We start from the raw sequence: 15,948 nt of genomic DNA on the forward strand, positions 1-15,948 counted from the left end.
CCTGTGTCCCTCTCCCCCTTCTCTCCCTCCCCTGTTCCTGTGTCCCTCCCCCCTTCTCTCCCTCCCCTGTTCCTGTGTCCCTCTCCCCCTTCTCTCCCTCCCCTGTTCCTGTGTCCCTCTCCCCCTTCTCTCCCTCCCCTGTTCCTGTGTCCCTCTCCCCACCTTCTCTCCCTCCCCTGTTCCTGTGTCCCTCTCCCCACCTTCTCTCCCTCCCCTGTTCCTGTGTCCCTCTCCCCTTCTCTCCCTCCCCTGTTCCTGTGTCCCTCTCCCCCTTCTCTCCCTCCCCTGTTCCTGTGTACCTCTCCACTTCTCTCCCTCCCCTGTTCCTCTGTCCCTCTCCCCTTCTCTCCCTCCCCTGTTCCTGTGTCCCTCTCTCCTTCTCTCCCTCCCCTGTTCCTCTGTCCCTCTCCCCCTTCTCTCCCTCCCCTGTTCCCGTGTCCCTCTCCCCCCTTCTCTCCCTCCCCTGTCCCCGTGTCCCCCCCCCCTTCTATCCCTCCCCTGTTCCCGTGTCCCTCTCCCCCTTCTCTCCCTCCCCTGTTCCTGTGTCCCTCTCCCCCTTCTCTCCCTCCCCTGTTCCTGTGTCCCTCTCCCCTTCTCTCCCCCCTTCTATCCTTCCCCTGTTCCTGTGTCCCTCTCCCCCTTCTCTCCCTCCCCTGTTCCTGTGTCCCTCTCCCCCTTCTCTCCCTCCCCTGTTCCTGTGTCCCTCTCCCCTTCTCTCCCCCTTCTATCCCTCCCCTGTTCCTGTGTCCCTCTCCCCCCCCTTCTCTCCCTCCCCTGTTCCGTGTCTCTCCCCCCTCTCCCTCCCCTGTTCCTGTGTCCCTCTCCCCCTTCTCTCCCTCCCCTGTTCCTGTGTCCCTCTCCCCTTCTCTCCCTCCCCTGTTCCTGTGTCCCTCCCCCCTTCTCTCCCTCCCCTGTTCCTGTGTCCCTCCCCCTTCTCTCCCTCCCCTGTTCCTGTGTCCCTCTCCTCCCTCCCCTTCTCTCCCTCCCCTGTTCCTGTGTCCCTCTCCCCACCTTCTCTCCCTCCCCTGTTCCTGTGTCCCTCTCCCCTTCTCTCCCTCCCCTGTTCCTGTGCCCCTCTCCCCCCTTCTCTCCCTCCCCTGTTCCTGTGTCCCTCTCCCCCTTCTCTCCCTCCCCTGTGCCTGTGTCCCTCTCCTCCCCTCCCCTGTTCCTGTGTCCCTCCCCCCTTCTCTCCCTCCCCTGTTCCTGTGTCCCTCTCCCCCCTTCTCTAATCCAGAACAAATTGAAGAAAGCGTACAGTATTATTTAGAGCCCTTATTGCATGGAACTTCCTTCCATCTCATATCGCTGAAATAAACAAGAAACCTGGTTTCAGAAAACAGATAAAGCAACTTCTCGCGGCACAACACCTCTCCCCTATTTGATCTAGATAGCTTGTGTGTATTGATATGTAGAGTGTATTGATACGTAGAGTGTATTGATATGTAGTGTGTATTGATATGTAGAGTGTATTGATATGTAGAGTGTATTGATATGTAGTGTGTATTGATATGTAGTGTGTATTGATATGTAGTGTGTATTGATATGTAGAGTGTATTGATATGTAGAGTGTATTGATATGTAGTGTGTATTGATATGTAGTGTGTATTGATATGTAGAGTGTATTGATATGTAGTGTGTATTGATATGTAGAGTGTATTGATATGTAGTGTGTATTGATATGTAGTGTGTATTGATATGTAGTGTGTATTGATATGTAGAGTGTATTGATATGTAGTGTGCATTGATATGTAGAGTGTATTGATATGTAGAGTGTATTGATATGTAGAGTGTATTGATATGTAGTGTGTATTGATATGTAGAGTGTATTGATATGTAGGCTACGGGTGCCTTTTAAAATATTTATTTAAATTTATGTATTTCTGTCCTTCAGTTGTTCTTGTCTATTAATGTTCTGTATTATGTTGTGATTCATGTTTTGTGTGGGACCTCAGGAAGAGTATCTGCTGCTTTAGAAACAGCTAATGGGGATCCTAATCAAATACCACAATACCAAACTACAACCTTCTGATGGCCATTTTGTTGATTGACGTGCACACAATAAAATCATCTTCTGAGGTATGGGCCGTCCTGTGGTATTTCCTCAGGGTGTGTGTGTGGGTTCCATGGTAGTAGGATCTCGGTTCGTGTGTGAGTGAACTCCCAGATTGGCCTCCAGCTGGGTTGGGTTGAATCACGAGGCGAGGTGTGTGTGTGGGGCTCAGGGAGGAAAGGCCTAGTCATGCGGCAGAGTGTGTGTGTGTGTGTGTGTGTGTGTGTGTGTGAGCAGTAGGCTATATGAGAGAGAAGGGGCCAATGGGCCGTCCCTAGTGGGTGATCAGTTGGACTGAGACAGAGGAACAGCAAGCACTACCACAGGTAGGAACCAGCAACAGGTAGGAGACGGGCAACAGGTAGGAGACAGCAACAGGTAGGAGACAGCAACAGGTAGGAAACAGCAACAGGTAGGAGACAGCAACAGGTAGGAGACAACAACAGGTAGGAACCAGCAACAGGTAGGAGACAGCACCAGGTAGGAGACAGCAACAGGTAGGAGACAGCAACAGGTAGGAGACAGCAACAGGTAGGAAACAGCAACAGGTAGGAAACAGCAACAGGTAGGAGACAGCAACAGGTAGGAGACAGCAACAGGTAGGAATCAGCAACAGGTTGGAGACAGCAACAGGTAGGAGACAGCAACAGGTAGGAAACAGCAACAGGTAGGAAACAGCAACAGGTAGGAACCAGCAACAGGTAGGAAACAGCAACAGGTTGGAAACAGCAACAGGTAGGAACCAGCAACAGGTAGGAGACAGAAACAGGTAGGAAACAGAAACAGGTAGGAGACAACAACAGGTAGGAACCAGCAACAGGTAGGAGACAGCAACAGGTAGGAACCAGCAACAGGTAGGAGACAACAACAGGTAGGAACCAGCAACAGGTAGGAACCAGCAACAGGTAGGAGACAGCAACAGGTAGGAGACAGCAACAGGTAGGAGACAACAACAGGTAGGAACCAGCAACAGGTAGGAAACAGCAACAGGTTAGTTGTTAATTCATTCATCTATTTAACTAATTTATTGATTTACCATCATTGGTTTTGTTGTGGTTAGAGGGGCGGCAGGTAGCCTAGTAGCCTAGTGGTTAGAGGGGCGGCAGGTAGCCTAGTGGTTAGAGGGGCGGCAGGTAGCCTAGTGGTTAGAGGGGCGGCAGGTAGCCTAGTGGTTAGAGGGGCGGCAGGTAGCCTAGTAGCCTAGTGGTTAGAGGGGCGGCAGGTAGCCTAGTGGTTAGACGGGCGGCAGGTAGCCTAGTGGTTAGAGGGGTAGCAGGTAGTCTAGTGGTTAGAGGGGCGGCAGGTAGCCTAGTGGTTAGAGGGGCGGCAGGTAGCCTAGTAGCCTAGTGGTTAGAGGGGCGGCAGGTAGCCTAGTGGTTAGAGGGGCGGCAGGTAGCCTAGTGGTTAGAGGGGCGGCAGGTAGCCTAGTGGTTAGAGGGGTAGCAGGTAGTCTAGTGGTTAGAGGGGCGGCAGGTAGCCTAGTAGCCTAGTGGTTAGAGGGGTGGCAGGTAGCCTAGTGGTTAGAGGGGTAGCAGGTAGTCTAGTGGTTAGAGGGGCGGCAGGTAGTCTAGTGGTTAGAGGGGCGGCAGGTAGCCTAGTAGCCTAGTGGTTAGAGGGGCGGCAGGTAGCCTAGTGGTTAGAGGGGCGGTAGGTAGCCTAGTAGCCTAGTGGTTAGAGGGGTGGCAGGTAGCCTAGTGGTTAGAGGGGCGGCAGGTAGGCTAGTAGCCTAGTGGTTAGAGGGGCGGCAGGTAGCCTAGTGGTTAGAGGGGCGGCAGGTAGCCTAGTGGTTAGAGGGGTAGCAGGTAGTCTAGTGGTTAGAGGGGCGGCAGGTAGCCTAGTAGCCTAGTGGTTAGAGGGGTGGCAGGTAGCCTAGTGGTTAGAGGGGTAGCAGGTAGTCTAGTGGTTAGAGGGGCGGCAGGTAGTCTGGTGGTTAGAGGGGCGGCAGGTAGCCTAGTAGCCTAGTGGTTAGAGGGGCGTCAGGTAGCCTAGTAACCTAGTGGTCAGAGGGGCGGCAGGTAGCCTAGTAGCCTAGTGGTTAGAGGGGCGGCAGGATGCCTAGTGGTTAGAGGGGCGGTAGGTAGCCTAGTGGTTAGAGGGGCGGTAGGTAGCCTAGTGGTTAGAGGGGCGGCAGGTAGCCTAGTGGTTAGAGGGGTGGCAGGTAGCCTAGTGGTTAGAGGGGCGGCAGGTAGCCTAGTATCCTAGTGGTTAGAGGGGCGGCAGGTAGCCTAGTGGTTAGACGGGCGGCAGGTAGCCTAGTGGTTAGAGGGGTAGCAGGTAGTCTAGTGGTTAGAGGGGCGGCAGGTAGCCTAGTGGTTAGAGGGGCGGCAGGTAGCCTAGTAGCCTAGTGGTTAGAGGGGCGGCAGGTAGCCTAGTGGTTAGAGGGGCGGCAGGTAGCCTAGTGGTTAGAGGGGCGGCAGGTAGCCTAGTGGTTAGAGGGGTAGCAGGTAGTCTAGTGGTTAGAGGGGCGGCAGGTAGCCTAGTAGCCTAGTGGTTAGAGGGGTGGCAGGTAGCCTAGTGGTTAGAGGGGTAGCAGGTAGTCTAGTGGTTAGAGGGGCGGCAGGTAGTCTAGTGGTTAGAGGGGCGGCAGGTAGCCTAGTAGCCTAGTGGTTAGAGGGGCGTCAGGTAGCCTAGTAGCCTAGTGGTCAGAGGGGCGGCAGGTAGCCTAGTAGCCTAGTGGTTAGAGGGGCGGCAGGATGCCTAGTGGTAAGAGGGGCGGTAGGTAGCCTAGTGGTTAGAGGGGCGGTAGGTAGCCTAGTGGTTAGAGGGGCGGCAGGTAGCCTAGTGGTTAGAGGGGTGGCAGGTAGCCTAGTGGTTAGAGGGGCGGCAGGTAGCCTAGTAGCCTAGTGGTTAGAGGGGCGGCAGGTAGCCTAGTGGTTAGACGGGCGGCAGGTAGCCTAGTGGTTAGAGGGGTAGCAGGTAGTCTAGTGGTTAGAGGGGCGGCAGGTAGCCTAGTGGTTAGAGGGGCGGCAGGTAGCCTAGTAGCCTAGTGGTTAGAGGGGCGGCAGGTAGCCTAGTGGTTAGAGGGGCGGCAGGTAGCCTAGTGGTTAGAGGGGCGGCAGGTAGCCTAGTGGTTAGAGGGGTAGCAGGTAGTCTAGTGGTTAGAGGGGCGGCAGGTAGCCTAGTAGCCTAGTAGTTAGAGGGGTGGCAGGTAGCCTAGTGGTTAGAGGGGTAGCAGGTAGTCTAGTGGTTAGAGGGGCGGCAGGTAGTCTAGTGGTTAGAGGGGCGGCAGGTAGCCTAGTAGCCTAGTGGTTAGAGGGGCGGCAGGTAGCCTAGTGGTTAGAGGGGCGGTAGGTAGCCTAGTAGCCTAGTGGTTAGAGGGGTGGCAGGTAGCCTAGTGGTTAGAGGGGCGGCAGGTAGCCTAGTAGCCTAGTGGTTAGAGGGGCGTCAGGTAGCCTAGTAGCCTAGTGGTCAGAGGGGCGGCAGGTAGCCTAGTAGCCTAGTGGTTAGAGGGGCGGCAGGATGCCTAGTGGTTAGAGGGGCGGTAGGTAGCCTAGTGGTTAGAGGGGCGGTAGGTAGCCTAGTGGTTAGAGGGGCGGCAGGTAGCCTAGTGGTTAGAGGGGTGGCAGGTAGCCTAGTGGTTAGAGGGGCGGCAGGTAGCCTAGTGGTTAGAGGGGCGGTAGGTAGCCTTGTAGCCTAGTGGTTAGAGGGGCGGCAGGTAGCCTAGTAGCCTAGTGGTTAGACTGTTGGACTAGTAACCAGAAGGTGGCTAGATCAAATCCCCGAGCTGACAAGGTAAATCTCTGTCGTTCTGCCCCTGAACAAGGCAGTTAACCCACCGTTCCTAGTCCGTGTGTTCTTTACTGACTTGCCTAACTAATGAAACACAGCGACAGGTTTGATAAGGAATTATATATTCATATTTATTTTATGGGTCTATAGACATTTAAAATGTCAGGTATTTTATGGGAGAACAACAGATCGCTGGTTTATTTATAGTAGGGTACAAAGACAATGGATTGAGTTTATGGGTGAAGGAGAAACTCCTTCGTCAGACAGCTGGACATCGTTTCCATTCTGTGAAACATCACTGAGAGAAACTGAGAATCTTATAGGCGGTGGGATAAAAAAATAAAAACTTTATTTAACAAGTCAGTTAAGAACAAATTATTATTTACATTGACGGTTTACAACAGCATAACCCGGACGATGCTGGGCCAAATGTGCATCTCACTATGGGACTATTATACAGCCTGGATTTGAACCAGGGTCTGTAGTGACGCCTCTACTACTGAGATGCAGTGTCTCAGACCGCTGTGATACAGCCTGGATTTGAACCAGGGTGTCTGTAGTGACGCCTCTAGTACTGAGATGCAGTGTCTCAGACCGCTGTGATACAGCCTGGATTTGAACCAGGGTCTGTAGTGACACCTGTAGCACTGAGATGCAGTGTCTCAGACCACTGTGATACAGCCTGGATTTGAACCAGGGTCTGTAGTGACGCCTGTAGCACTGAGATGCAGTGTCTCAGACCACTGTGATACAGTCTGGATTTGAACCAGGGTCTGTAGTGACGCCTCTAGTACTGAGATGCAGTGTCTCAGACCACTGTGATACAGTCTGGATATGAACCAGGGTCTGTAGTGACGCCTCTAGTACTGAGATGCAGTGTCTTAAACCGCTGTGATACAGCCTGGATTTGAACCAGGGTCTGTAGTGACGCCTCTAGTACTGAGATGCAGTGTCTCAGACTGCTGTGATACAGTCTGGATTTGAACCAGGGTCTATAGTGACGCCTGTAGCACTGAGATGCAGTGTCTCAGACCGCTGTGATACAGTCTGGATTTGAACTAGGGTGTCTGTAGTGACGCCTCTACTACTGAGATGCAGTGTCTTAGACCGCTGTGATACAGCCTGGATTTGAACCAGGGTCTGTAGTGAAGCCTCTACTACTGAGATGCAATGTCTCAGACCGCTGTGATACAGTCTGGATTTGAACCAGGGTCTGTAGTGACGCCTGTAGCACTGAGATGCAGTGTCTCAGACCGCTGTGCCACTCGTGATAATCAGTTCCGTAAACAGGGTCCTTGTAAATCCTAGAACACTTTTGACTACCGGGGCGGCAGGGTAACCTAGAGGTTAGAGCGCTGGACTAGTAACCGGAAGGTTTCAAGTTCAAACCCCAGAGCTGACAAGGTACAAATCTGTCGTTAACCCACTGCTCCTAGACCAGTTAACCCACTGTTCCTAGACCAGTTAACCCACTGTTCCTAGGCCGTCATTGTAAATAAGAATTTGTTCTTAACTGACTTGCCTAGTTAAATAAAGGTTAAAATAACAAATAAAAAAATTGTTTAGAAAGTAGAACTTGTTTGTTTTCTTTGGCTCGATAAGTTATTCGGAGGGAAAGGGAATTATAACAAAGGGAATGATTAATTTCAGAGATAAAAGAGATGTGCTGAAGCTGGCATACGTTTGGGCAAGAAAACATCTCCTTTGTGATAATCTGATATCTGATGAGTGTGGAGTCTAGGCTGAGCTGGGCTTGGCACTCAATAATGGACCAGCCTTTGTTTCAACTCTCTAACTACATCTCTCTCTGTCTCTCTCTCTCTCTCAATTCAAATCAATTCAATTCAAGGGCTTTATTGGCATGGGAAACATGTGTTAACATTGCCAAAGCAAGTGAAGTAGATAATATACAAAAAGTGAAATAAACAATCAAAATTAACAGTAAACATTACACTCACAGAAGTTTCAAAACAATAAAGACATTGCAGATTTTATTTTTATTTATTTCACCTTTATTTAACCAGGTAGGCAAGTTGAGAACAAGTTCTCATTTACAATTGCGACCTGGCCAAGATAAAGCAAAGCAGTTCGACAGATACAACGACACAGAGTTACACATGGAGTAAAACAAACATACAGTCAATAATACAGTAGAAACAAGTCTATATACAATGTGAGCAAATGAGGTGAGAAGGGAGGTAAAGGCAAAAAAGGCCATGGTGGCAAAGTAAATACAATATAGCACAATAAAACACTGGAATGGTGGTTTTGCAACGGAAGAATGTGCAAAGTAGAAATACAAATAATGGGGTGCAAAGGAGCAAAATAAATAAATGAATAAAATACAGTTGGGAAAGAGGTAGTTGTTTGGGCTAAATTATAGGTGGGCTATGTACAGGTGCAGTAATCTGTAAGATGCTCTGACAGTTGGTGCTTAAAGCTAGTGAGGGAGATAAGTGTTTCCAGTTTCAGAGATTTTTGAAGTTCGTTCCAGTCATTGGCAGCAGAGAACTGGAAGGAGAGGCGGCCAAAGAAAGAATTGGTTTTGGGGGTGACTAGAGAGATATACCTGCTGGAGCGTGTGCTACAGGTGGGAGATGCTATGGTGACCAGCGAGCTGAGATAAGGGGGGACTTTACCTAGCAGGGTCTTGTAGATGACATGGAGCCAGTGGGTTTGGCGACGAGTATGAGGCGAGGGCCAGCCAACGAGAGCGTACAGGTCGCAATGGTGGGTAGTATATGGGGCTTTGGTGACAAAACGGATTGCACTGTGATAGACTGCATCCAATTTGTTGAGTAGGGTATTGGAGGCTATTTTGTAAATGACATCGCCAAAGTCGAGGATTGGTAGGATGGTCAATTTACAAGGGTATGTTTGGCAGCATGAGTGAAGGATGCTTTGTTGCGAAATAGGAAGCCAATTCTAGAATTAACTTTGGATTGGAGATGTTTGATATGGGTCTGGAAGGAGAGTTTACAGTCTAACCAGACACCTAAGTATTTGTAGTTGTCCACGTATTCTAAGTCAGAGCCGTCCAGAGTAGTGATGTTGGTCAGGCGGGTAGGTGCAGGTAGTGATCGGTTGAAGAGCATGCATTTAGTTTTACTTGTATTTAAGAGCAATTGGAGGCCACGGAAGGAGAGTTGTATGGCATTGAAGCTTGCCTGGAGGGTTGTTAACACAGTGTCCAAAGAAGGGCCAGAAGTCATATTATATATATACAGTGTTTTAACGATGTACAAATGGTTAAAGTATAAAAGGGAAAATAACTAAATTAATTAATTAATTAAAAATCCTACAATGTGATTTTCTGGAGAAAAAAAATCTCATTTTGTCTGTCATAGTTAAAGTGTACCTATGATGGAAATTACAGGCCTCTCTCATCTTTTTAAGTGGGAGAACTTGCACAATTGGTGGCTGACAATACTTTTTTGCCCCACTGTATGTGAGCTTATCAAAATCGGGTTTGTTTTCGAATTCTTTGTGGATCTGTGTAATCTGAGGGAAATATGTGTCTCTAATATGGTCATACATTTGGCAGGAGGTTAGGAAGTGCAGCTCAGTTTCCACCTCATTTTGTGGGCAGTGAGCACACAGCATGTCTTCTCTTGAGAGCCATGTCTGCCTACGGTGGCCTTTCTCAATAGCAAGGCTATGCTCACTGAGTCTGTACATAGTCAAAGCTTTCCTTAAGTTTGGGTCAGTCACAGTGGTCAGGTATTCTGCCGCTGTGTACTCTCTGTTTAGGGCCAAATAGCATTCTAGTTTGTTCTGTTTTTTTGTTAATTCTTTCCAATGTGTTAAGTAATTATCTTTTTGTTTTCTCATGATTTGCTTGGTTGTTGGGTCTAATTGTGCTGCTGTCCTGGGGCTCTGTGGGGTGTTTTTGTGAACAGAGCCCCAGGACCAGCTTGCTTTGAGTCTCAGTTTCAGGGCGGCAGGTAGCCTAGTGGTTCGAGCGTTGGATTAATAACCGAAAGGTTGCAAGATCAAATCTCAGAGCTGACAAGGTAAAAATCTGTTTTCCTGAACAAGGCAGTTAACCCACTGTTCCTAGGCCGTCATTGAAAATAAGAATTTGTTCTTAACTGACTTGCCTAGTTAAATAGTTAGTTTAGTTTGTCCCATTTTGCGAATTCTTGGTTGGTGAGCAGACCCCAGACCCCACAACCATAAAGGGCAATGGGCTCTATAATATATATATGACTGATTCAAGTATTTTTAGCCAGATCTCTCCCCCCCAAAAACACTTGTTTGTGTACATGGATTTTATAATGTCGTATGTTTTACCCCCAACACCACTTTCCATCAGTTTGTATAGCAGACCCTCATGCCAAATTGAGTCGAAGGCTTTTTTGAAATCAACAAAGCATTAGAAGACTTTGCCTTTGTTTTGGTTTGTTTGGTTGTTAATTAGGGTGTGCAGGGTGAATATGTGGACTGTTGTACAATCATTTGGTAAAAAGCCATTTTGACATTTGCTCAGTACATTGTTTTCACTGAGGAAAGGTACGAGTCTGCTGTTAATGATAATGCAGATCATTTTCCCAAGGTTGCTGTTGACACATATCCCTGTTGACGCTCTCCTCTCTCTCTCCGCTCTTTCTCTCTTTCTCCTCTCTCTCTCCGCTCTTTCTCTCTTTCTCCGCTCTTTCTCTCTTTCTCCTCTCTCTCTCCGCTCTTTCTCTCTTTCTCCGCTCTTTCTCTCTTTCTCTCTCCTCTCTCTCTCCTCTCTCCTCTCTCTCTCTCTCTCCCCTCTCTCTCTCTCTCCCCCTCTCTCTCTCTCTCAATTCAATTCAAGGGTTTGGAAACATATGTTTACATTGCCAAAGAAAGTGAAGAATATAATAAACAAAAGTGAAATAAACAATACACGTTTAGAGTAAACATTACACTAATAGAAGTTCCAAAAGAATAAAGACATTTCAAATGTCATATTACGTAGATATACAGAGTTGTAATGATCTCTCTCTCTCTCTCCCTGCTCCAGTATGTGTTGTCTGGGTCTCCTGGTGGTGGCGGCTCTGACCCCGTGGACCCTGGCACAGTTCCCCAGAGAATGTGTCACCTCAGCGGGGATACGGAGCGGCCAGTGCTGCCCCTCTCCCACTGGAGCCCTGGATGACGAGTGTGGTTCTGCCACAGCGAGGGGTCAGTGTGTGTCCGTAGCTGCTGACAGCCACCGCCACGGCCCCCAGTACCCACATGACGGCCGGGACGACCGGGAACGCTGGCCGTTAAGGTTCTTTAACCGGACGTGCCGGTGTAACGGGAACTTTGCGGGGTATAACTGTGGCCGGTGCCGGTATGGACTCATCGGTCCTAACTGTGATCAGAGGATATCTGTGGGTAAGAGAGAGGGAGGTGTATTTATGTATCTGATTGGATATAGTCTCTTTCTTCACTCTCTTTCCTACTTCCTTTAAAATAAAATAAATAGATAATAAAATATATTTATTCTAGGTTTTCTTCATACATTCATGTATTTCTGTATCATCTACAGTTTCTAACGTTCAAAATTTGATGCATCTCCCTCCTTTATTTCCCTCCCTCTTCCCTTCCCCCTTTCACTCTCCCTTCCTTTCTCCTCCCTCCCCCCATCCTCCCTGCTTCCCACCCTCCCCCATCCTACCTGCCCCCCATCCTACCTGCTCCCCCCATCATACCTGCTTCCCCCTGTCCTACCTGCTCCCCCCATCCTACCTGCCCCCCATCCTACCTGCTCCCCCCATCATACCTGCTTCCCCCTGTCCTACCTGCTCCCCCCATCCTACCTGCTTCCCCCATCTTACCTGCTCCCCCCATCCTACCTGCTCCCCCCGTCCTACCTGCTTCCCCCTGTCCTACCTGCTTCCCCCATCCTACCTGCTTCCCCCTCCCCCATCCTACCTGCTTCCCCCCATGCTTCCTCCCTCCCTCCATGCTTCCCCCCTCCCTCCCCCATGCTACCCTCCCACTCACCCCCCATGCTTCCCTCCCTCCCTCCATGCTTCCCTCCCTCCCCCATGCTACCCTCCCACTCACCCCCCATGCTTCCCTCCCTCCCTCCATGCTTCCCTCCCTCCCCCATGCTACCCTCCCACCCACCCCCATGCTTCCCTCCCACCCTCCCCTCCATGCTTCCCTCCCTCCCCCCATGATACCCTCCCACCCACCCCCAATGCTACCCTCCCACCCACCCCCACATGCTTCCCTCCCTCCCTCCATGCTTCCCTCCCTCCCCCATGCTACCCTCCCACCCACCCCCATGCTTCCCTCCCTCCCTCCATGCTTCCCTCCCTCCCCCCATGCTACCCTCCCACCCACCCCCCATGCTTCCCTCCCTCCCTCCCTCCATGCTTCCCTCCCCCCCCATGCTACCCTCCCACCCACCCCCCATGCTTCCCTCCCTCCCCCATGCTACCCTCCCACCCACCCCCCATGCTTCCCTCCCTCCCTCCATGCTTCCATCCCTCCCCCATGCTACCCTCCCACCCACCCCCCATGCTTCCCTCCCTCCATCCCCCTGCTTCCCTCCCTCCATCCTTCCTGCCTCCCTCCCTCCATCCCCCTGCTTCCCTCCCTCCATCCTTCCTGCCTCCCTCCCTCCATCCCCCTGCTTCCCTCCCTCCATCCTTCCTGCCTCCCTCCCTCCATCCTCCCTGCTTCCCTCCCTCCATCCTTCCTGCCTCCCTCCCTCCATCCCCCTGCTTCCCTCCCTCCATCCTTCCTGCCTCCCTCCCTCCCTCCATCCCCCCTGCTTCCCTCCCTCCATCCTTCCTGCCTCCCTCCCTCCATCCCCCTGCTCCCCTCCCTCCATCCTTCCTGCCTCCCTCCCATCCTCCCTGCTTCCCTCCCTCCATCCTTCCTGCCTCCCTCCCTCCCTCCATCCCCCCTGCTTCCCTCCCTCCATCCTTCCTGCCTCCCTCCCTCCATCCCCCTGCTCCCCTCCCTCCATCCTTCCTGCCTCCCTCCCATCCCCCTGCTTCCCTCCCTCCATCCTTCCTGCCTCCCTCCCTCCCTCCATCCCCCCTGCTTCCCTCCCTCCATCCTTCCTGCCTCCCTCCCTCCATCCCCCTGCTCCCCTCCCTCCATCCTTCCTGCCTCCCTCCCATCCCCCTGCTTCCCTCCCTCCATCCTTCCTGCCTCCCTCCCTCCCTCCATCCCCCTGCTTCCTCCCTCCATCCTTCCTGCCTCCCTCCCTCCATCCTCCCTGCTTCCCTCCCTCCATCCTTCCTGCCTCCCTCCCTCCATCCCCCTGCTTCCCTCCCTCCATCCTTCCTGCCTCCCTCCCTCCCTCCATCCCCCTGCTTCCCTCCCTCCATCCTTCCTGCCTCCCTCCCTCCATCCCCCCTGCTCCCCTCCCTCCATCCATCCTTCCTGCCTCCCTCCCTCCATCCTCCCTGCTTCCCTCCCTCTATCCCCCTGCTTCCCTCCTTCCATCCTCCCTCCCTCCATCCTCCCTGCTTCCCTCCCTCCATCCATCCTTCCTGCCTCCCTCCCTCCATCCTCCCTCCCCCTCTCCCTCCATCCCTCCCTCCCTCCATCCTTCCTGCCTCCCTCCCTCCCCCTCTCCCTCCATCCCTCCCTCCCCCTCTCCCTCCATCCCTCCCTCCATCCTCCATGCTTTCCTCCCTCCCTCCCTCAAACCTCCCTGCCCCCCTCCCTCCCTCTCTCTATCCTCCCGGCCTCCCTCCCTCCCTCCCTCTCTCCAGTCAGGAGGAATGTGATGCAGATGAGTTCAGCAGAGAAGCAGGCGTTTGTGAACTCTCTTGACCAGGCCAAGAGGACCGTCCACCCTGACCTGGTCATCTGCACACGACGGTAACCAGTTTGATGGTGCTGTGATCTCATCTTAATGATCGCAGATCGATTGCTTCGGTCTGATTGTGCATCGGAACCAAATAACTGAAACTTCATCACCACTCATCTGTTTAGATCAAATATAATCTCATTCGTTGGAGAATTGGAGGCTAGAGATTAGAGATTTGAGGCTGTAGGTTAGAGAATTGGAGGCTGTAGGTTAGAGAATTTGAGGCTGTAGGTTAGAGAATTGGAGGCTGTAGGTTAGAGAATTGGAGGCTAGAGGTTAGAGAATTGGAGGCTGTAGGTTAGAGAATTGGAGGCTAGAGGTTAGAGAATTGGAGGCTAGAGGTTAGAGATTTGGAGGTTAGAGGTTAGAGATTTGGAGGCTGTAGGTTAGAGGTTAGAGAATTGGAGGCTGTAGGTTAAAGATGAGAGATTTGGAGGCTGTAGGTTAGAGGTTAGACATTTGGAGGCTGTAGGTTAGAGGTTAGAGAATTGGAGGCTAGAGGTTATAGATTTAGAGGCTAGAGAATTGGAGGCTAGAGGTTATAGATTTAGAGGCTAGAGGTTAGAGAATTGGGTGGGAGCTTGGTTGTGCAATTAAACATTGTCATTGATAAATCCTCACCTCTCTACAGTTACCAGGAAGTGTACGGCCCGGACGGTAACACCCCTCAGTTTGACAACGTCACCATCTATAACTACTTTGTGTGGACACACTACTACTCTGTCAGCAAGACCTACATGGGGGCGGGGCAGGCTAGCTTTGGGGGTGTGGACTTTTCTCACGAAGGCCCGGGATTCGTCACCTGGCACAGGTTCCACCTGCTGCAGCTGGAGAGAGATATGCAGGTGAGTGAGAGAAGGGGGTACGAAGTGTATGTGTGTGTGAGAGAAAAGAGAGAGAGTGTGTGTGTGTGTTCAATATTGTCGTATATTCAAACATTGTAAAACACTCTCTCGACCAATCAGAATCGAGTATTCAGCCAAACAGGGATTATAAACTGTAATATTGATCCTTACCATATGTCTTCCCCCTCCATCCATCTCGCCACCCCCTCAATCTCTCCATCTCTCCATCCCCTCAATCTCTCAATCTCTCCATCCCCTCAATCCCTCGATCCTCTCAATCTCTCCATCCTCTCAATCTCTCCATCTCTCCACCCCTCCTTCTCTCCACCCCTCCATATCTCCATCCCTCCATATCTCCATCCCTCGATCCTCTCCATCCTCTCAATCTCTCAATCCCCTCAATCTCACCATCTCTCCATCTCTCCATCTCTCCATCTCTCCATCCTCTCCATCCCCTCAATCTCTCCATCCCCTCAATCTCACCATCTCTCCATCTCTCCATCTCACCATCCTCTCAATCTCTCCATCCCCTCAATCTCACCATCTCTCCATCTCTCCATCCTCTCCATCCCCTCAATCTCTCCATCCCCTCAATCTCACCATCTCTCCATCTCTCCATCCTCTCCATCCCCTCAATCTCTCCATCCCTCCATCTCTCAATCCTCTCCATCCTCTCCATCTCTCCATCCCTCAATCCTCTCCATCTCTCCATCCCTCAATCATCTCCATCCCTCAATCTCTCCATCCTCTCCATCTCTCCATCCTCTCATCCCTCCATCTCTCCATCCTCTCCATCCTCTCCATCCCTCCATCCTCTCCAGGACATGTTGGGTGATGCCACCTTTGGCCTCCCCTACTGGAACTTTGCCATGGGCGGCAGTGAGTGTGAGGTGTGTACTGACGACCTCGTAGGAGCCAGGTCTGCCTTCGATATGAACAGCCTCAGCCCCAACTCTGTCTTCTCCCAGTGGAGGGTGATCTGTGAGAGTGTAGAGGACTACGACACTCTGGGAACCATCTGTAACAGTGAGCATGATATGTCCTAACACCTAGTAAACACTACGACACTCTGGGAACCATCTGTAACAGTGAGCATGAGATGTCCTAACACCTAGTAAACACTACGACACTCTGGGAACCATCTGTAACAGTGAGCATGATATATCCTAACACCTAGTAAACACTACGACACTCTGGGAACCATCTGTAACAGTGAGCATGATATGTCCTAACACCTAGTAAACACTACGACACTCTGGGAACCATCTGTAACAGTGAGCATGATATGCCCTAACACCTAGTAAACACTAAAGGAACCATCTGTAACAGTGAGCATGATATGTCCTAACACCTAGTAAACACTACAGCACTATAGGAACCATCTGTAACAGTGAGCATGATATGTCCCAACACCTTGTAAACACTACGACACTCTGGGAACCATCTGTAACAGTGAGCATGATATGTCCTAACACCTTGTAAACACTACGACACTCTGGGAACCATCTGTAACAGTGAGCATGATATGT

At 51.2% G+C, this 15,948-nt stretch overlaps 1 protein-coding gene across 2 annotated transcripts in view; it reads left to right on the plus strand.

The window, feature by feature from the left end:
- Positions 1–2,300: 2,300 nt before the first annotated feature.
- The window catches only part of LOC115127940 (5,6-dihydroxyindole-2-carboxylic acid oxidase-like), a 45,042-nt gene continuing 31,394 nt past the window's right edge, over positions 2,301–15,948 (plus strand). Inside the window, exons 1-6 of one of the 2 annotated variants that reach the window (XM_065003512.1) lie at positions 2,301–2,376; positions 9,679–9,792; positions 10,773–11,131; positions 13,477–13,585; positions 14,206–14,419; positions 15,241–15,445. In XM_065003512.1, coding sequence (XP_064859584.1) covers positions 10,774–11,131; positions 13,477–13,585; positions 14,206–14,419; positions 15,241–15,445 — 886 coding nt within the window. In that variant the 5' untranslated portion in view covers positions 2,301–2,376; positions 9,679–9,792; position 10,773. The remainder of the gene's footprint in view (positions 2,377–9,678; positions 9,793–10,772; positions 11,132–13,476; positions 13,586–14,205; positions 14,420–15,240; positions 15,446–15,948) is intronic. The other variant, XM_065003511.1, reaches the window with a different exon arrangement.

The sequence above is a fragment of the Oncorhynchus nerka genome, linkage group LG18, assembly GCF_034236695.1.
Source record: "Oncorhynchus nerka isolate Pitt River linkage group LG18, Oner_Uvic_2.0, whole genome shotgun sequence".
NCBI classification, from domain to species: domain Eukaryota; kingdom Metazoa; phylum Chordata; class Actinopteri; order Salmoniformes; family Salmonidae; genus Oncorhynchus; species Oncorhynchus nerka.